Consider the following 23,036-nt stretch of genomic DNA (forward strand, 5'->3'; position numbering starts at 1 on the left):
CTGTCAGATCACAACCCATTGGAAATCACACTATCGTGAGGCCAGGTGATGGTTCTTATACCCACCTGCCGCTTGCAGCCTCAGCTCCTAGAAGATGTGGTGTTTCAAGAGACCATGGCCAATATAATTGCTAACTATTTTGCACAAAACTTTAACATGGCCTCCTATCTGTTAATGGAGTGGGAGGCATTCAACGTAGTGGTGCAAGGGTCATCCATACATGCAGTTGTGGGAGCCAGCAAAACCATCCCCTGCGATCTTACACGTGTCGAGAACAGTCTAGGTCCCCTGGAAAAGACTGCAGTGGAAAATGATGTACTGAGTTCCTTGAGCACATGCACATTATCGATTACAGGGCCTATGTGTGGAAGACCAACACTGAGGCTGCCAAATCTAGTGCATTGCTACCTTGCATGATTAGGCCAATGCCCCTGCCCACACCTATCCTTACCATAATAATGCCTCAACACACCCATGTTAATACCAAATTGTTGACTAATGGAACATTTCATGACTTTTACACCACCCTATAAAATGCCCCCCTGATGGCCCAACAGCCACCCACTCTTTTTTTTGAACGGTTAGCAACCCCCCAAGTGACAGCTATGGATAAGGAGGCCTTAGGTACATCCCTCACCCCTTTTGAAATTCGATGGGCCCTTAAAGAACTTGCCCGTAATTAAACACCAGGTCTCATGGCCTTTCTATTGAATTTTATACTACCTTTGCTAAATGACTGGTCCCACAACTGGAACAACTTCATTACACCTCGCTGAAAGAAGGAACACTACTCCCCCTCTCTTTAACAGCTAGGTAAGACCCTGACTGACATGACCTGCTATAGACTCAACACTGAATATATAATCCTGAGCAAGGTGCTGGCACTCCGGTTGCTTCCCCTACTTCCACAACTCTTGCACACAGATCAGTGTGGCTTTGTTCCAGACCACTACACCTCATTTAACATATGCTGCTTACATCAGACCATGGATGCCGCCCATGGCCACTACCCGATGGTCGGTTGCCTCTCTTTAGACCTCCCGCATACCTTTGATATCTTAGGTTGTGAGTTTATGTTTGCCACCTTCGAGCTTATTAATATTCACCCCACCTAAATACTCGGGTGCACTTACTATATAACTCTCCCACCGCGAGGGATCAGACAGTACCACATTCATACCTGGTATTTGGTGGCAATAGACAAGGCTGTCCAATGTTATCATTACTTTTTGTTTTAGCTCTAGAACCCCTGGCACAACAAATTCAGCATGAAGCTCTGGGATGAGGGATCCCCATACACATATGATATTGTTGTATGCCGATGATAGGATATTGTATATAAAAGATCTCCGAGCGAATCTGGCTGAGATCACCCGATTGTTTGGGGAATTCTTCAGCCTCCGTCTTGATATTGATAAATCCTAAACTTTTTCATCTGAGGGCACTAATAATAGGCCTTTTCTATCTTTTGGCGAGGTAAACATTGAAGTAGCACCCCAGACTTTTTGTTATTTAGGGATGCAGCTATATCATGAGGTACTGCATGTACTGGAAGGAAATCTCCTGATAGCTATTCCATTCCTTAAATCACAAATGTATTTCTGGATTACTTTTCCAGTATCAGTGGCAGTTTGTCTGAACCTTGCTAAGATAGGTATGCTACCCCAACTGCTTTACCACTTTGTAAATTTTTCTTTGCTTATACCAGCCCGTATTTGTAAATGATTAAACACATTATTAATTGATTTGGTCTGGGAAAGTGGCCGACGTAGCGTTAGCTTATCCAAACTACAGCTGCCACCCGATAAAGGAGGGTTGGGCACCCTCGATTTTAAATCATACTGATTGGCAGGTCAACTGCAATGTCTGTTCTACTGGCTGGCTGGCCATAACTTTACAGAGATTGGTTACACAAATACAATGCTCGACCCGGATACATTACACAGCTTGATCTGCCCAGACTCCATTTTACCCTCTTCTGGTTTGCTCATGCTGCGCATAGCCTTTGCATACTGGGGATTGTCCAGCGGTACACTGTCCCCTGAGCACCTTACTCCTCAACCATTCTTTTGCATGATCTCCCTACTTCTTCGGGTATTCTTGCAGCGAGCAGGCTAGGTCCCTCATCCCTGAGAGCATGGAGGAGTTGGAGCACTTTTTGCAGACGGCACTATTCTGACTCACTTAGACTTTGCACATACTCGAGGTCTGCCAGAAACTCTTTTCTTAACACATGCCAGCATTACACGTTATACTCTAACACTGGGTTCCTGAACCACCCACTCAAAAATGTATATAGACGATACACACTGTGGTTCTATCCAAGACCCGAGGGCTCCAGAGGGGTGGCACGCTTGGTAGATTTAGCACTTTTACTTGCTAAATGTCTCTTGATGTGGCTTTGGAAGTCCTTAGCCACGCCACTGGTCTCTCAGTGGTGGGAGGAGGTGGATTGATGGGGGATGGCAGAGAGCGACACCTTGCATAGATGCAGGCTTGCAGAAGCGACTGATAGCATTGGAGTGGGATGCCCTGTTAGATTCCTTCAAAGCTCAGGAGACTGCTGACGAATGATTTTTCTTTTTTTGTGGGGTGTCCTGTGTTTCCTTGAATAGTATCCACTTCTTCACCCTGTGATACACTATCCTCTGTACCACCCTTGTTGTGCTCCTATACGAAGTCTCATGGCACAGACTAGTACTTATGACACACACTACTAATGTTGCCAGGACTCGGTGGGCTCAATGCTCCCATTAGCCACACCTTAATATAGCTATTACGACCTATTTGCATGACATAGATGTACGAATTAATACAGCGAAAATTTCAGATTCGGGGACAAGGAGGGATGGGGTTGTTTGCCTTAGTTCGAAGTTTGCATTGAATGCATTTCAATAGCCAGTTGTATGGCGGACTCGACTTCCTTCACTATTTCGTTAATTTATATTGTAAGTATGAACAACGTCTGCTTTCACCACCACAATGGCTATAATGAATGTTTTCCTCTGCTAATCACTACCATATGGAGGTGCATGTCTGTATATAGAAAATACAAAAAGTTTGTGTTAAGCAAAACATAAAATAATTGGGCCACACGAGCAGGGCAAAAACTCTATCCAAGTCTAGGTGGTTGATTTTTTTCACATTTCAGAAATAAATCGACTCCTTTGCTTTAATGTAGGACTGAAGCCATGAAAAAATAGCTGGCTGGCTTTGAAAATTTTGCACACGTGCCCCCACCATGCTGGTGGGAGCATTTTCAGCAAAAAAAGATCCCTGTCAAGCAGAACTTACAGTATGGAGTATGGCAGGGGGTCCTAGGCCAGGCGAGGGAGGCGATGCCCATCGAGTCACTGTGAGCTGGCTGGCTCTCATGGGGGTCACTTGACTAACTTGAACAGAGGTACTAACACTCAACTAATCAAATGAGGTCCCATGACGTCTCCTTTAAATTCATATGTGCATATTTTAGTTGCGTATGACAAAGATACATTGCAATTAAAATCCTTCCTTTTGTGGCACACAAAACGAATCTCAAGAGTTTATTATATTTGGAAGTCGAAAAACCTACACCATAAGCAGAATTGCTGGAATGATCAGGCCAGGATTTGCTGCAGAACTGATGATCTTTCCGATAAATGGTGGGAAGTCTTTCTCCATTGTCTCTTCAATAACATCAAACATTCGGTTCTTTTCGCTGATAACACAAAACATAATGTTTTCATTTTGTGGGAACACGTTACTTTCAATATCAACAGGGATAAAATGCATTGGTACTTGAGCATATCATGCAGTGTTAGGATATTACTACATACCTATTGACAAAATGGGCTCTTTAACAATGAGTGACATTCTGATTATATACTCTTAAAGCATCAACATAACATGTATCCATACATACAAGTGTTCATGATGGCAACTATTTGTATCCCTTTGGAAGCACCAGGGCAATTTCAATTTCGTTGCAAAGTCTCTCAAACAAAGTTTAGGAGAGACAACTACTGCTTTGACTGATTGCCTATTGCAATGTCATTGTGAATATTTTGTGTTGCAGTCTAAGGGCCTCATTACGAGTTTGATTGTTCATAGGACCGCCAAACCCCTGGTGGCAGTCCGACCACCACCATACTGCGGGCATGCCTGTAGTATTTTGAGTATGGCAGTCAGACTGCCAAAGGACCGCTGCGTCCGCCAGGAATCAAGTATCCTGCGGCGGTCGTGCAGTGATCAGGAGCACTAATATGCTGGTGGTGTCGCTGTGGCACTGCCAAGCATATTACGATTTGCCAGTCCCCCACCCTTTTCTCATCGCAGTGAGACATCCATGAATAGAGTGGCGGAGAGGCAACAAAGGGCCCCTAACACCTGCTCCTGGGAGTGCATGCAAGGGGGCACATGTAGTGCCCCCTGGTTTTGCAACCCCATTTCATGCACAGTGTGGCACGTATGCCACACCCTGCAGGAAGGTGCAGCCGGCGCTCTGAGAACTGTGATCTATATGTCAGCTTTTCGATGAACCTGACAGACCACCGCCTTAGACCGCCACAAAACCACTCACCAGACCAGGATTTAACTCCTAATCTGGCTGGTAGGACCACCAAACTCGTACTAAGGCCCCAGGTCTCATCATTCTCAGATGTACTGAAGAGTACAATAGAAGAATCCTTACCTAACCATAAACATATATCTAAATTACAGTGATAGAACACTAACCCCAAAAGAATACATGTATGCGCTTATCTCTTGCTGCTACAAGATTCACCATCTACTACTGCTGGCTAAATCCATCAGGAAACTAAGACATTCTCTGTAAAAGGATGAGTATAGCATGACACTGATGCAATCTATCAGTGTTTGATGTCTTTTTTCAGATTTTTTGAGTGTACCCCCATACCATATATGTGCAATATGTATTTTTTTCCGTATTAAGTTTAATTATAGGGATATTTATTTAGCACAAAGCTAATTTCCGGGTGCAGCTTCACAGAGAATTCAATATTTCATGAAGTCGCATCAAGGTTGTAAGATCTCCGACAGAGGTATACAAAAGCAAAGAAAATGACATGATGCCATCAGTGTAACAGTGTGACATAACTTAAAAGTTTAGAAGTTATAACTTTTTAAATAATTATATTATTAGATGCACGTTATTTTACTGAGAAAATAAAAGATTGAATTAGTTCCTGTTTGGGAGATAGCTGGGAGATGTTAGAGGAAGATCAAACGGGGAGATTTATTTATTTTGTATTTATTCGAATACGAAATCATGTGACATCGTAAGATACATTGCATTATTCATATTTCCAAGTATTATATTAATTACATGTCCAAATAATTAATCAATTCTGTATTTACAACATTGATCTTCTGTTTTAAAAGTAGTGGTGTCGAAACTAAATTAGACCTGCTTGGTTGAGTGATTTTGGGGACTTTCCCACTTTGTGAAAAGGCGTGAAGTTCCCTGAATTTGCCTGAAGGTGGTGTTTTTTTAACTTCTCCCATCCCTGCAGTCTGATATGGTACCCAAGGATGGCCCACAAGATGCAGGCTCTTTTATTTTCCTGCTGTCATCTAAGTGACGACAATGAAACACAATGTACACTGCTTGGCCACATCATCTCTCCCAGAAGTGCTGTTCTGCAACGTCCTTCTGTAGGCAAAGGAGATCGAGCAAGTCGGTGCCTTTAAACAGGATCTGGAAAATCCAATCGATTATGTTTTGTCAATTCTTTTTGGTCACTGCTATTGGCTTTGCCAATTATGGATCGTTTTAGAATTGGCTGGCACTGGCAAAGGCAATAATGGCATACAGCCACTATTAAAGTACATAAAATAACATTTGTATACTTTGAGGTTAGCCACCACATTGTGTGACACAATTTGCTATGACCCTTTCATGCTGCTGAATAAAAAATACCTACTTTTATGTTCAGCAAGTCTGGATATAGTCTGAATCCGTTGATTACTTTTATCCTGTTTTACATTTCTTTATAATGTCACTGTACAGAATATACTGATGACATATTTTAACAAGACATGTTGGGTTTCATGGTGAAATTGTACCATACAGGCCAGTTCATGGTCTCTCCAGGGCATGTACGGATAGCATTAATTTAGAATTTTGGAACAGGCATAACAACATACAAACATGAGGGGTATCGGTTTACTCACAATCCACATATATACATTATCTATAGAAAAGAGTCACTCAATGTTAATGCTACTTGTCCGCGGTTAAAACTGCTCCAATAGCAAACGCCATATGTAACCTTCGAACCTTATGGTCCTATTCCAGAAACAGGTCCAGGTAACTAAACTATCACCCTGCCCGGTGGGGAAGTCAGCGGGAGTGGGAACCAATATTACTGCCAGCAGTATGCTTTTGCTTCCATTGCTAATCACACCTGTGGTAATTACTGCTTGTGGTAGTTAACTGTTTAAATATCTAAATGTTTTGCTTCATAGTAGCTAAGAAAACAATTTTGTTACAAGCAGTGGTACATCATTATCCTCACATTAAAAATATTACTGGTCATATAAATTAGTGGGTACATTGAAATGACAAACCATTCTCCCGTCAACATTTTTTTTTAAATAGAGCCTCTCTATACAAATGAAAAATACAAAAAATGAATAAATAACTGAAAAAAAAGATATACTTAAAATCACATTGTGAGAGATCATGTGGGTAGTAGGCATAGGTTACTGGGCCACAGAGTATTTTAAAATTCAGTAAGGTGCTACAGTAGCAGAAGGGAACATGTTAACGTGTCTGTACTCTTGTATAAACAGTTCTTATAGTATTCGTTCTTTTTCTTTTCCTTCCGCGTTAAAGACTTTTATTACAACCACATCATCCTATGATAAACATTGAAATGTGATGAAATGTATGTTAATGGAAAGTTCATTACCTGAATGGTCCACAGTCAAATGAAGGTGGGAGGGTCATTATGGTGTAGGCCACAGGCAGAAGGCTTAAAAAAAGAATTAGCAGTAAAAGGCCCATATAAAAGTTGTTAGATTTGGACGCTTTGAACACTCGTTCATGGGGGACATTGCTGCTCATAACCGCCCAACACTGGAAATACATGGATGTCAGCAAACGTAGAACGTTTATTCCAATGAGTCCAGGCGCGTAAAAGGAACCCATCCTAAAAAAACAAAAACATACACAAGACACGTGTTAAAATGTTCTGAACATCAATGGAGTACTTCATTGACATTTTATACCGCATACTAGTCAGCTTAACACAGTTGTTTGCGACGTCAGATCTCAACATGCATTCTTGCAGTGATATCAGATCTCTACATGCATCTTTGCAGTGGTAGCTCGACACTTCTGGATATCAGCACAACTCGGTCATTACTTGTAAAATCTGTCAGACACCAGATTACATGTGAGGAACACTATCCCGGTCTGTGCTGCAATGCACCTGTATTGTGCGGCCTGAGCGCAGTCCTTGGCGGGACTGGGGAACTAACAGCAGCCCTGGCAAAAATGCGATGCCATAAACAGCCAGGCGTCCTTGATGTACTCATGCAAGCTCTCTCTCTTTCCATCCATCCATTCTCTCTCTCTCCTTCTTTACCCACTCTTCTTCCTCTCTGATCACGTTCTCTCCCCCCTCCCTTTCTTTTTCTCACTCTTGAAGACTCCCTGTGCTTGCTGCAATTAATCTTAAGAAGCTGGGAAAGTGACTGAGGCACCAGGAGCTGCCCAGCATTTCCAAACAGTGCTTTCAAGGCCTCTATCCCTCTGGGGAAATGCCTGGTGGAATAAAAAGCCTGTCTGGCCCTGGCGCAGACCAGGACACTGTTGCCGATTATGAAAAAATGAACTGTCGCCAACAATACAAAAGTGCCACAGGGATGGAAGAAAGGCCAGAAAACATGGGTTGCACCCCAAGGTCAGTTATGTTATATTATGATGACTTGCTGAGTGCACTTTTACCCGGGAGGCTATCCTGTGCTGAGCAGATGTGAGACTAGTCACATTGAGGGCCTAGTGGGTTTACTTGAAAAGTCAGGACTTCAGTTACTTGCAGAATTCAAGAAGTGAGTAGGCTCTGATGTGTGGTGGGAGGTCATTCCATGTTTTAGGAGCGACGCAGTATAATGCTCGACAGCCAGATCTGGTTTTGCATGGGATTTGTGCAAGTGGAAGTGCAGACAAGCAGCGGTGTCTATAAGGTTTGTGAAAGCAGATGCGCGCGCTGAAGGTTCGGCGTGACTTGGGGACACATGAGGACCTGATTTATCAGGATTGGGCCATTTTCCTGATAGTGATTTCCGTAGTTCATTGGAACCTCACCATTTGTGCAGGGTTTTGTTGGCTTTTTCCCATACCAGTTCTGGCTATCACTCTGATGTGGTTCCTCGACTTTCCGATTGCAGCCTTAGTGGAACCGTACTACCGTATTCGGATTCTCATTATTATACCAGCCAGTACTTTTGATTCACCCTGAGGCTGCACCTCTACTTCCATCACAGGCAGTCCTTGTTTGTGATTTACGACTTTATTTGGTTCTGCCATGTATCGTGATTAGACTACAAACCTACCATGAACTTTCTTTAGCCTTGAGAAATCTGAATACTTATTAGTACAGATGAAACACGTGTTGGCTGTTGTATACACTGGAAACGTTTTTCTGAAAATTAATAAAAAGAATGCTTTCTACGGAAGTCTTGGGAATTACCCTGTGCATCATTTGATTCCCTTGGAACTTTTGGATCATTTGGACTGACTTATTGAATTTTTGTTCTAGTCTTGTCGATATATTGTTTATTGTCTTGGACAAAATCTTACTTGTGATGGATGTGCTGTATTAGCTTACTTCCTGTTCACGTAGGCGCATATTGTTTTCATCGTGCCAATAGCACTCTTGGGTGGTGGGTGCCTCAAGCTAGCTTAGCACCCTGATGTACTTACAGCAATTTGTTTATTATTCACGCCATTGAATGTCATTGTGTACAATATCGGATAGTCCTGATGTGCGGTATTTCCCTTTTAGGAAACACTACTACCCTCTTTTATGACAATTGTTGAAGCATATTGGGCCAGTTTTATGCAGTGCTTACAGGTGTGGGTAAAGAGTTTGAATCAAAGCCAGTTCTAAATGGCTTGAGCACCATTTAGAACTTAGCCAAGTTCTAAATGATCTGCAGCCTTCTGGGGAGATTTTTTGTTGATCAAACCATTGAGGGTTTTCCAGGAGTCTAGCTTGCTTGTGACCAGGACATGTATGACAGTTTCCTAGGTGCTGATTGTGAGCCATTGAAAAATCTTCTTCAGCAACTTCAGGGTATGTAATAATGAGGTGATGACTGCACTGACTTTGAAGGTCATGTTGAATTTGCTGTTGATGATGATCCAGAGAATCTTGGCGAGGGTAAGTGTTAGTCCTAGCACTGTTGGTACCCAGGTGGAGTCCCACGGTGATATACTCTTCCCAAAGGTCAAAACTTTAGCCTTGTCGGGATTCAGCTTTAGAGAGTTGGTGTTCATCTAGTGGGCAATTTCAGTTATTAAACTTGATCTGAGCACTGGGCGTTTTGTCCATGAGGGAAAGGATAAGTTGCATGCCACTGGCGTCGTAGAGGTGGTTGATATTGTGAGATATGCTGATGCTGGCTAGATGGATAACATATGCCTTGGCGAGGGTCGGGCTCAGGAAGCATCCTTGCGGAGCCCTGCAGATGAGGGCGTCTGAGGTGTATTGTGCCAGGCTGATTGGCTGGGTCCTTCCACTCAGGAAGGAGCAGATCCACTGGAGGGAGTGTGTGCCCTTAGATTCCCATGTCATGTAGGTGTTGGAAAAGGATGGGGTGGGGCTCTGTGTCAAATGCTGAGAGGTCCAGAAGGATGAGGGCCACCTTGTCTCTTCTTTCCAATGTCCTCAATGGCGGCAATGAGGGCAATTTCTGTGCTAGGGCTTGGTCTGATTGAGTGATTTTGAGGAGTTGGTGGTCATTGAGGTATGCAGTGAGCTGTCTGTTGGTGATTTTCCCTAAGACATTGGCCGGGAATGTTAGCAGAGAGCTTGGTCTGTAGTGGGTAAGCATTGAAGAGTCCGCAAAGGTTTCTTCAGCAATCGGAGGGCTTTTGTGTGTTCCCTAGCATCTGGAAATGTTGCAGAAGAGGTGGGAGCATTCAGAATGCATGTGAGCATTGTGTTGTTCGGCTGGAGTAGGTTTGGTGGGGGCAGGATTCTGATGGGGTCCTTGAGTGGATGGACGTCATGGTGGCGGTGGTTTCTCCTGGGGTTATGATGGGCCATGTGGTTAGCATTGGTTCTTTGGATGAGATTGGAAAGTGTTTGGGGAGGTGTGTCAGGTCTGGTTGCGGGTTTAAGTTTCTGTGAATGGAAGTGATTTTGTTGCTGAAAGAGGTTGTTGCAGAGGTCCTGCAGGGGGGTGAATAAATTGGAGATGGCCAATGGTGAGGTGAAATCTTTCACAAAGATGAAGAATATAGTGTGGGTGGTTGCAAGACAATGTGCGTGTCAGATTGTTCATTGCCATGCTCCTGGATATTGTAATTGCATTTATATAGCACTTACTACCCCTGACGGGGTGTCAAAGCGCTTTTCTGTTGAGTAACATGCTACTCTGGAACACAAATGGATTAGTGGTGAATTAGTATAGGGAAATATTAAAATCAATTAGAGGGGTGGACATGCTCGTCTGTTATTTGGATTGAAAAGGATAGAAGAGACAAGGGCCTAGATTTTTTTTGATCTTATAGCAGTAGGAAAAGCTTCGGGATGAATAAAGGGGAGGTAGAGGAGGGTAGAGTCAAAGGGAATGGGCTAGAAAGGCTTGTTTGGGAGATATGAATATTAAAAGAGGTATGAGATGATGCAAGGGGAGGTAGAGGAGGGAAGAGTCTAGAAATGGTTATTTTGGGTTTCATAGTAGTAGAATGGGGTTTGGGATAGGTGAGAGTGTGGAAGTAGAGGATATATTGAGGGAGGCATAGGGTGTGAAATAGTGTAGTGCATTGGAAAGAGTAGTAGAATGAGGTGTGAGACGAGTCAGAGAGTGGAGGTAGAGGATAATTTGAGAGAGGTCTAGGGTGAAAAATAGGGTAGTGCAGTGGAGAGAGTAGTAGAATGAGGTTTGAGATGAGTCAGAGTGGAGATACAGGATATACTGAGAGAGGTATACAGTGAGATATAGGGTAGTGCATTGGAGATGCTGAATTAGAAGCAAAGTAATACATATAAAGAGACATAAGTTCATGGAAGGTATATATGTTTAGGAAGGTAATATATGTAGATTTAAGTTGTATTTAATAAACTCAGACTTTCAAGTGTTACTGTACTTTAAGTTAACACTATGCATACACGAAATATGCTTCAAACACTAAACTTCTCACACAAGGCAATCTACGCTAACATGTGATCTTATTGATCTCTCAAATAAGACAAATTACATGTACAGTTAATAGAAATCTCAGGAAATCCGTATGGGGGTATATCGGTGCCATTTTTATTATTCCTGGGAGAGGGATATCATTTCAGTTCCGCACCAACAGCTACATTTCGTGGTACGAATGTCACAATCTCTGCCCGCGAAGTTATCACGGGGACCTCTCCGCAGTAAATTAAAATCTGTATGTGTTCAGAGGCAGTCAGGGATTACATCCTAGTATAGTCCCTTCTATGTTGTCTTTTCAACAAGTGTACAACACAACTGGCAAACAGTAACAAAATATTGTATTTTATATATTTGTACATCTGCATTTTGACTTAAGAAATGCCTTTGTAAAAGGTACAACAATTGGACAGAAAAATTGGGGAACGCACTGGTATGAGGGTCAATATTCAGCGACCACCCGAGACAGGCTCTTCAACTGCGAGTAGGCCGCACTCTTGGCGACCATTTTATGACCGACAGATGAAGCACAAATATAGGTGCCCACTCATCCTCCTAGTAGAGATTTTTAACTAAGAATCTCAAAAACACCAGTTTAAAAAAACAAGACCTATACACTTTCAAGGGTAATAAATGCTGCAGAAGTTATAGAGACAATGGATATGCATACAGATACCAGATAAGTGTAAAAACCATGACGTTATAAGAAAAGCTGCTGCAGATATGTTTTGGACATGGATACTTTCCTTATTTATTTACAAATGCAGTTAAAATAGTTCAAACAGAAATGTTGTACAATCAATAGGCACAAAGAACAATAAGCAGAATGGATGATATAAATATACCAGCGTTGTCTAATGTTATGTGAGCTAAGTAATTCGTTGTATGAAAGAGATCAGCCAACACAATCAAAAGTCTAAATGTAGCCTAACTAAAAAATTCAAAATGCATGTTAAATGATGGGATGCAGTTTTCTATTCTACATTTTGCTTATTTACATATTAACATAGTTACACTCTATACTGATTAGTTGGTTGCCATGGCCAATATTTCTTGTTCTTTGCCTTCTAGTAACAGAAGTTGTATTTTTAGGTCTGTGTTTAAATCTTCTACAGAAGGATTAGCCCTAATTGGCAGAGGATGTGAGTTCCAGAGGAGGAGTCTTAGGAGGGAAAGGCCCAACATATGGAAGCGGTGCAGCAGAGTTTGGGTGAGATAAAGGAAGTATGGATAAGCAGGTATTAAATAACAAGTGGAGAAATAGCTTAGAATATCATAGAGAATAGGCTACCATATTATAGATGGGGTTTGATGCTATCCCATAGGTGGCTTTAAAGGCAAGATTTAGAAGTGTGTAAGAAGTCTTGGCAGAGGCCAAGCCAGCTTGATGACGTTCTAGTCTTTGTTTAGAGGAACAAACAAATCATGTTGAAGGCCCGACTAGTAGACTATTACAATAATACAATATGCTTACTATTAGTGATTTGTTGAGAGTCTGGTTGTGTATGTTTAGGGCCTCATACCATGTTCTGGTGGCAATAGTGGTATTGAAAGTTTCCATCCGCATAATTGGAAATTGGAGGATAGGTCAATATAGGAGTGTGGGGATGGAGCAGAAAGGAGTGCAGTGAGGGCTTATTTCATGGTGGTGATATTAGATGAGAATAGGGTAAAATAACTGTGACTGAGGGAAAGGATATTTTGGAAGTTTTTTGTCAGTCATTAAGGATGGATTAGGAATGAGGTGAGGAGGTTAAAAAAGTAGATTGGTTTAGCATTGTCTAAGTCTTCTGAAAGTGCATCTAATACTTGTTTGTATGCTTGCAGATTTGCCATAGTCTTGTTGTTGTGCCATTAGAGAAGGAATGTGTGCATCATAGTTTTCAAGGCAGATGTGTCAGGCATGATAGAAGGTTACAGGTCTGGGGCTGTTAGAGAGAAAGTGTACAGAGGATTTGGAGTGTCAAAAGTGTGTTTCAAGGCATTGTTAAATTGTTCAAATGATCTAGTATGTTGTAAAAGTGTGAATTCATTTTGGATGTAGTCTGAGAATACTGGAAAGGTGTCAGGAGAGTGTTTGCTTTCGGATAAGTTGGCAGTAGCAATGGATGGGGTGCCAGCTGGGATCAACTATTGTGTGATGGTCTACACAGAGGGAAAAGGGACAATTATAGGCAAGAGGTCTGACAAAATGCCTGAAATCAGCATGAGGTATACTGGTTTATCATGGCTCCACGAGTGTGTATATTTATTGAGTAGTGAATGAAACAAGATGAACTTCAAGACCAGAGTTGCTCAAAGTTGATAATTGAGGTTCTGATTAAAGCCTTTGAGAATGATGAGTTGAGTTGTGTGCACTACTGATTAGACCATGTCAATGTCCAGTGGTATCCTGTTGGCCCCGAGTCTTCAAACTTAGATTAACCTTTCCCTTAAGGAAGGGCTGGTGCCTAGTATCTGGAAAAGGGCAGTTGTGAACCCTATTCGTAAAAATACGGCGTTACCATGGTCAGACCTTAACCACCTCCGTCCGGTATCAAATGTACCTGTTATAGAAGCGACATCACATATGTGTAAACATTTTGGCAAAAAAGTTATACATTTAATAAAGAGATTACAAAAAAAATCAAGCCAGACATCCAAACATTCCAGCTACCCTCACAGATTTGAAAGTTAAATGGGAGACACATTTAGAGTTACATATTACTGACATAGAATGGGAAAAGTTCCTAGCACACATGCCCGCTGTCTCTAGTAATGCCAGATTCAACTTAATACATTTTTATTTTCTGCATATAGCTTACCTTACACCTTGTAGGATCAATAGGTTTTATGCAGCTGCTACTGCAGAATGTCCAAGATAAGTAGATTTGGGGCGGGGCAGAAATCTTCTGTATGGTATAGTCCTGCCCCTCTTTAGAGGGGTACTGAGAGGTGGTAGTGGACTGTGTTAATGAAACGACTCAACATACGTTCCCTTGTACACCCCTGAACTGTCTCCTTGGGGTTATTCATGCTCTAATAAAGTGAAAAAACTACTAGATTTACAGATTTGGCAGTGATACTTGCAAAACGAGAATTGACAATGCATTGGAAATCTGCTGGGGGACCACAACTTCTTAAATGGGCAGGACTTGAGAGTGCTGTATTCATGAATTGTTAGAGAGCTGGGAAAAAATGATAGAGCTACAGCATGGGAACATTTAGCAGATAACTTATGGGCTCCAGAAGTTGGCTCAGATACATCTGATAGCTCCCAGCTTTTGTCGGAGGATTCAGAAGGTGGAAGTAATTGATTTTAGTGGAGATGCTTTGGGTGGGATTTGGTACTACAGAGGGGAGCTCAGTTGCCAAGGGATTATGGAACTCTATATCTGTCAGCTTGGCAAGGGGTAACTAAATATATGACAGCTTGGTACGGAGTAAATAAAGGTGGGGAAGTTGGGTGTTGTTGTATGTTAGTTGCTAGCTGCAGAGGTGAAATGGCATCCTTTAATATGTTATGCACACGAGTTATACAAGTTTGAAAGCCGTGCACATCTTTAACTTGTTTTACTCAATACTACTATGCATAGATCATTGTCTCTTTCTGAAGTGCTAAGTCCTGGTGGCTAAAATACTTTGTTTTTTTTATTTGAAAACAATACAATATTGTTTAAAATAAATAATTAAATTAAGGTGAAACAGTGCCGACTGCATATAAATCGCATTTATATTCAAATGCATTTGGCATCCTCTGAAAAAATTCTGACTGCAGTGCAGATGGCTATACTTAAGGAATGGCCACTTGCACAAAAGAAACACATTATTGTCTTCACTCCCATTCCAGCCTTAGAGGCTGTCACAAAAGCAACCAATACAAATGCTAAAGCCCTCCATCACAGATGGATACATAGGGCAACATCCTTAACAGCTACGGATGTAGACTTTGTTTTTCACCCATCTTTACAGACACAAGAGTTTCTTAAATATGAGGATATGTATCCCATGCCCAGCAATGCTTTGACTCTTGAGCAGCTTAACTATATTATTCATACTGTTGGTTCAGCCCAATCTGCTATAGGGACAAAGCACTAATATTTAGAGGCATGAGCTGCCGTTCTAGCTGTGATGTTGAATGGTGGAATCCAATCACACACAATCCTTAGGGGACCTCAATGCGCAGTTGGCTGAACTATATCTATGTTTCTTGCTCTAGAAAATACAGATCCTTAATTCCTCACACTCATAGTGTCTGATTCATATTGAAGTTCCAATACTTTATTGAGTTTTTCTCATTACAGTAACAAGAGTGGCACAATAAATATACGCAAACCAATGCAGGGTGGAAATGCCAGCAAAGTAAAATTTGAAAAAACAATCCAACTGCTCGCCAGTTCTCCATAAAAGCAGGTAATGAGTAATAATTCATACAAGGGGAAAAGGAGAACACAAAACAACCAGCAAGGAAGGAAAGGGAGAGGGAAACAAGGAAGCTTGCACCCCCAATGAGGAGGGAGACTGGGAGGATAAAACATCCAAAAATGAAAACCCCCTTTCTATATAACAAAGGTAGAAAATAACAATAATAATTATAATTTTATAGGAGTAAAAGACTGGGAAATCAACGGTGGACGTCCCGCGTGCAGGGGAGACCAACATCCCGGTCCTCTTGTACGCGGACGACGCCGTTCTTTTGGCACACACTGGGGTGGCCCTTAATAGATTATTGGTTTCTTTCGGCGACTTCATGACCTCGCTAGACCTAAAAATTAATACCCAAAAATCCCAGGTCATTATTGTCGGATCATCTAGCAGGAAGAAGAAATCAATACCTTTTTTTTGTACAGGCAAAGAGGTAAAGAGGGTCCCGATTTTTACCTATTTGGGGGTGATCTTTGATGATAGAGGAACTTGGGGTGCCCAACATAAGTCAAAAACCAACGCAGTAGCAAGATCAGCTGCAGCCCTGTTGAGCTTTGCTAAAAGGATGGGGCGCGACCAATGGAGGCTATCCTTAAAGTATATAAAGCCAAATGCTTGGCTATAGCCACCTATGGTTCTGCGATCTGGGGATATATTAAATCAGACAACATCCAGACTGTGGGAAAAAATTTTTTTAGGTCTTTGCTTTCTGTTCCCCAGTCCACTCCCACTTTTACAATACATACAGAGCTAGGCATGGGGTTTGTAAAAGACCTAGTAAAATCCGCTCCCGTCATCTGTTGGTTAAAAACCTGGCTTAATTTGGAAATTTCTTTAAACCATCTGATTCTCAAAGACTGTCTTGCACTGGACAGAGCCCATAGAATCCCGTGGCTGGTCTATGTCAAATCAATGCTTACAATGGTGGGGCGTACTGAGCTCTTTCATTTTCCTGACCGCATTAAAAAAGAGGATGTCATGGAGATAAAATCTGCACTGGTAAACCTGTTCGTGGCAGAGCGGGAGGAGACTGAGATGAGAAAACCACTTGTTAGAAGGAATTATGTACTTACAACTGTCCCAGGTATTGAACCATATCTTATCCTTGTAACCAGACCATTTCATCGTTTTCTTTTAACGAGATTCCGTTTTAACTTGATACATTTTTTGCTCGGTTCTTACACCAACTGGGAGATCCCTGCTAACGCTAATCCATGCGATTGCGATCACTTTTCCACACAGGATACATTACATTTCACCATGTTTTGTGAACACTATGCACAAATACGGAAAAAATATTTCTTACCTATTTTGCGGGAGGCGGGCTTTTCACAGGTCAGACCAGCACTCCTGTTTTTACAACTTTTATCGAGTGCACGTGTAACATTCCATGTAGCAAGCTTTTTAGTGGCAGGTGTTTGCATAAATAAGAAGCGCTCTAATTTACGTCACAGGCATACAATAATTGAATCATGTTTGTAGTGTCGTTGCCTTCCTAAAACCATGTAGATAATTTGTCAAACGGAATCTTTTAAATTTTTAATCGAACTCATGAAATATGTTCATTTTAAATATGAAATGTTATTTATATTCTTGACGTTTATAATTAATTGTAATTGTATGTAATGCCGTATTGTTTTGTATGTGATTTTTGTACCCTGTGTCTTTTTCTGATTTTTACTAATCGAATAAAAGTGATTGACTGACTGACTGACTGACTGGGAAATCACAAGAGGAAGGAGGCTGAGAAAGCAACATAGGAATCAACATGGAACATGTAGTAGGATGTGATTCATTGTAGGCACCAGGGATGTATGGGTGAGGTTGGCACATCAATCTTTCAGAAACGAGCCCCAAAACTCATGAAATATCTGCAATTTATTATAAAGCTTATAAATCAGTCATTCAAAACATGCCATATTATCCAAACAAGCCTGAAAAGTAGGTATTACAGTGGATTTCCGAAGATGCAGAATCACTAATTTAGCCACCCCCAGGGCAGTGGAAAGCCATCTATTAATATGGTGTGTCATTGAAGGGAGGTAAGAAGCATCACGCAGAAGCACTACGCGGGCAGTCAAAGGTCTCTCTACCCTGAGGCCTTTTCTCATATGGTCCCAACCCTGCTACCAGGAGACTTTCAGTCAATCACATTCCCATACAATTTGGACTATGTTGCAATCTGGTAAGCCACATCTCCAACAGCAGGAGCCCACACTAAGACAGAGTTTGTGTAACCTGGCTGGGGACCAGTGCAAGTGTTGGAGGATCTTAAAAAATCTATACTTAAGACGTGCTTCCAGTAATCTTTTATTATAATGTGCCAATTGGGTGTTAAGACGAGATTTCCACCAGGCTCGCAGTGCTGCGGCTATGGGAGCAGAAAAGCAGCTGTCTGACAATGTGGCATACAGACCTGAGATAGTGCCCCCAAAATGTGTCTAGGTGTGAATATATTGAGTAGTGGGTGATCTGAGGAGGTCAGTATGCGTGTTCCCCAGGACATGTGATAGTGCATGGGAAAATTGATTGTATCTCAATTATTGTGAGGGCAGAATCACAAATTCCTGTCTTAAATTAGGGAATTATTTAATAAAGCCATTATAGACAAGATCCTCAATGTGGCAAATACCATGATTAATCCAGATGGACAGTCAATCTCCTCCCCACCAACAGTTATAGCTGCATTGTGCCACAATGGGACTTAAACGTGAATGCGGCTCAGGACTTGCACCAGCCTATGAACCCGATGCATGCCTATTGGGAAGTGTTTATGATCGGATTTCACGAAGGGAGTAACTGGAGGTCTTGAAGTGTAATAAACAGCCAGGTCTCTGGAAGATTGCAATATATGGCGCTCTAGTTTCACCCATAATGGTGGGACCCTGGAAGTAGTAAGCCAATACACAGCATGGTACAAATGCTGTGCCAGCCAATAATCCTCAAAATGAGGAGCCACCCTTTTATAATGTAGAGTAAATCTTAGCACCCTTTAATCTCAGTCTTTCTGAACCTCAAATGAATCAGGAAAAGGAGCGATGGATGCTCCACAGGTAAGAGACTGACATAACCAGCGGTAACATTCCAAAAAGTAGTTACATTTGGGGAAGACATTCCTTTTAATTGGTTGGATGTTACCCCATAGGGTCAGGTTAAGGGCACACCACCTTTTAAAATCACATACCATGCAATCTACAAAGAGTTGCACACTGTTCTGAGCAATGTCTTCCAGGCTGCAATCAATAGACAAACAAAGGTATTTCAAATGAGACTGAAGCCATTTAAATGGAATGTTACCCAGATAGTTCTAGACACTATGCCTACAGAAGCCTGTGTTTTTTCTCATGGCATAAATGCAGTTCTCTGGTCCCTCCTTGTTTTTTCTATTTCTTTGGATTGGATTTGTGCCAGTTTTCTTCTTGCTAATAAATGGCATTTTCTACCAGAACGCTTTGCCATAGAACTGGTAGACAAGGTGTTAACACCTCACTTATCTTCACATAAACTGAAAAGAGACCTGTCCCTTGTGGATATTTCAGCTGTCCCAGCAACCGATGGAATTGTTTAGGATAAGGTCCCCTATAATATTCTCAGCCCTCCATAAATACTGCAAATTCCATATGTGTTCATGGTTTATAGGGGGGATGTTATTATGCCTATGTTGTTTTCTGACGATTGGTATGTTGGCACTGTAAACTCCATGCTTTCAGAGCTGGAATATTAGACTATTTTTGAAAGTGAAGACCTGTATCTAAATTCTGCTAATTATGGTAAAATATTTTGTTATCATCATTATGGACATCATTATTTACATCGAGCTAGTGTTCAATGAACACTTTTTAATTACACACAATAGGAACATTGTGTGACTCCCCCACAAGGGAGCTCAAAAACATATAGGGACAAATTCACAAATGTTTCTGGCCATGATTTGTTAGACCCAAAATCTTTTTCCCATGCCAGCAAAGGAGTATATGCTAACACAAACCAAGCTAATGTATACAGATTTGTTTCTCAAACAATTGGCCTTGAAAGGCTATCAATATTGGAAGGGTACCAAACATTGGCAGATTCAGGAAACAGATACCCTGTTTAGAGCTTTCTTAATTCCAACACAAATTATTTTTCTAAATGACGCAGTTCAACAGACTACTTGTCTACGATTTGCTAAAATTAAAGAAATTAATTCACTCAATATTACCTCTTTGCCCGATTTGACAATAGACAACATTTAGGAAATTACAATGAAGAAAAGTTCAATTGTATGGGGGCAGAATGGTACATTTAATTCTACACTTTCAGTTTCAAACGGGTAGTTATTGTGGCCAGTAGACACAAATGTTTGTCACACTAATTTTTTTTATTCAATACCGGAGTTAAATGCAAGTAGACCCAACCCTCGTTATTCCCAGTCTCAACACTCAGGGATAGTCACCAGCTATTTGGTAAGGAAATTGTGCCAACAATTGTTGGAACATTCTACACTGTCTGCAGTAAAACAACATCTCTCCCTCCTGTCAGAAGACCAGGACCTATTTGAATTCTTGTTGGGTCCTAAGTTCTGTGTTCTAAAATATTGATTTATGTAACATACAATGACATTTGGAAAGTGTCACAATTAGAAGCAGCTGCATGTTTAAGGCAAATTGATCAAGACAATTTGGATAAAGTACTTGCTTGTTGATAATGGCATACCATCTTATCACATTTACAGTTTGAATAACGTGTCATCTGTTATGATATTATGCAAAATGACATGTCTTTATTATGCCATGGGTAAAGTCAGCTTAGATCTATTATGCAGTTTGGTTAGAACTTTCAGGTCCAAAGAAAGGGACACATGCTATGGTGGTATTTAAATTCTACGCAAATATTCTTGCCTTTTAACCTGACACATAAACAGCAACTATTGGCCAAAAAAGATGCCACATACACAATGTTACACATCGAGAAGTTAGAAGAACTGCCCTTCACAGTAGCTGAGACACCCTCCACAGTGTGGTGAATACATGTGGTAATATCTTTACCAATTTAAACAATCAAGTGCACATCTTGAATGAAACATTTCCCAGTAGGCAGATATGAAGCCCTGGGAGGGAACTTCATTTACGAGTTGTGTTCATTCCCTTTTTGATTACTGATGGGAACGGGCAGACAGGGAAAAATTCCTTACTGGAAATGAATGCAACTCCTCTCTTGCCTATACACTTTTTTGTAAACATGTTACCATTCATGGAGCATGTAATACTTCAGTAGCAAATTTGGCCTGTTTTATAAAAGGAATCTCTGCCCCTTCAATGCTCCCACTCATTACTATCCTTTCCAATGGAAATTATTTGATGTTTAGCTACCAATATTGTTGTGGAATGAAGGCCAGAATCCCTTATGTCCTCTCTGTTTCACAGATAGTGTCCTGCTGCAATAACATGCTTTTCCCTCCAATGCATGCGGTTGCTGACAGTTCGTTATGGCCTTCTATTCTGACTTTGAAGGCAGATTTTAACAAGCTAAGTCGACTCAAAGCCTCATTGTTCCAAAAAGACGTGCATTAACATCTGCCAGAGAAATCTTTGAACTGCGGGTTGCAAGGACATCTATCAAAATACAGTCACTTTTAAGCACGAATATCCCACTGCATTTCGGTGAGCTAGTGCATCACATATTTAATGTTTTCAATACCTCCGGAATAGCACACTTTTTAAACTCAATCACGACTAGCTTAGTCCTTACCTTCCACAAACATTCAGAGTGATACAGGACTTTCTACATTCCCTGTTTTCCAGTGTTTTTGGAGACATACCCTTGGTGTTATTCCTTATTTACACCATTTTGGTTCTATTTTTACTACTCCAGAATGAATTTTCCATTTCAAAGCCCACTGATAATGGAACTGCCACCGGTCCAGCTGTGCCGTTGGAGAATGATACAATTCTTTGAAATCCCTCTGCCCAAGGAACTGGACATTGACTGGTTATTGTCATTGCATCTTACCTGTGTACAACCTGTGTTTCATTACCTATGGTGTCCCTATAAGTGTGCACTTGATGTTTGCCTTGCGCTGCAATTGCCTGTTCCTATGGACATGAACCTATTGCTGAGTCCGATAGCAACCCATTTTCATAGTTGGCCCATGAGCTTGCAGCTGCTTCAAGATGCAGGGTATGAGCTACTCCCTGCTGAAGAGATGGGCACCTCAGCACCAATATTTCTGGACTTTTGCTCTAATACCATGAATGCAGGACAGCAGGCTACTTTCTCAGAATGGTCTGATAACGAGAATCATGTTGAATGTGGCTATTGAGGGATCTTTGTCTGCAGAGACTGAATCCGTTCTGGATTTACTAAACATTGATCTTGAGGAGGAAATCTTAGGTGCCTCTGACTCCACTTAATTTGGCTCCTTTTTCAAAAAATGTATGGTTCATTTTTATACTCTTATATCTTTGAATATTATACCTGTTAGCATCACACTGAATTTGATTGGCTTGTGATTTTTATCATTATGTTATTTGCTAAGTTACTTTCCCGACCAAGGAGGGAGTGTAGTGATTCCCCTCCTGGGCCCACTTTAGTTCTCCCTTAGTTTTGCATATTAGATGTTTTATGCTGCTTCTGTTTTAAACACACATGCATAACACATTTGTTTTCATGACATTATTTTAGAAATACGCTGTACATATTGTTTGTTAAAGCAATCATGAAAGTTTATTTTGGGAACTAGCCCATAAAACGTATCCAATGTCACAAAACAGTTGTTACATTTAAATATTGATAAAAAATCAGTAAAAACTACATTAAAAAGAACTAAAATAGAACACATATAAAAATCCTAAAATCACAGTCTAGGTTACAAATAAGCCAGAATAGTTGTGGATAAGCAGATAGAAAGGTAAAATGCATAGCAGAATGATTTGGGAGTAAAAAGCTTTACTATTTAGGACATATTGACATAGGAAACATTAGTCAGCTAAAAGAGGATGTGACAGTTTAATTAAGAAAATTTGCAGGAATCACAATATAAGGTCCACCCACTTCCTTAACAACCAAACTGCATACAAATAGCAACTGAGACCAAAGACTATAAGGGGACTGGTATCAGATCGTAATATTCTGAAGGCCAACTTGTAGTGCCTCACGCTTAAGGAAATACAGAGTGACTTAATCCAAGTCCACCTAGGTCTAACATATGCGGGAAAGAAAAATATTATGTGTTCAACATCCTCAACCACATGATTACATAATACACATTGTGGAGA

The 23,036-nt window shown here is 41.1% G+C and overlaps 1 protein-coding gene across 1 annotated transcript in view; it reads right to left on the reverse strand.

The window, feature by feature from the left end:
• Positions 1 to 23,036, reverse strand: part of LOC144784130 (transmembrane channel-like protein 2) — a 415,583-nt gene that overhangs the window by 131,420 nt on the left and 261,127 nt on the right. The window contains exons 14-15 of the mRNA XM_078662812.1: positions 6,912 to 7,151; positions 3,572 to 3,697 (exon numbers count right to left, since the gene is read on the reverse strand). Of these exons, the coding sequence (XP_078518938.1) occupies positions 3,572 to 3,697; positions 6,912 to 7,151 (366 nt within the window). The remainder of the gene's footprint in view (positions 1 to 3,571; positions 3,698 to 6,911; positions 7,152 to 23,036) is intronic.

The sequence above is a fragment of the Lissotriton helveticus genome, chromosome 10 (assembly GCF_964261635.1).
Source record: "Lissotriton helveticus chromosome 10, aLisHel1.1, whole genome shotgun sequence".
Lineage (NCBI taxonomy): Eukaryota > Metazoa > Chordata > Amphibia > Caudata > Salamandridae > Lissotriton > Lissotriton helveticus.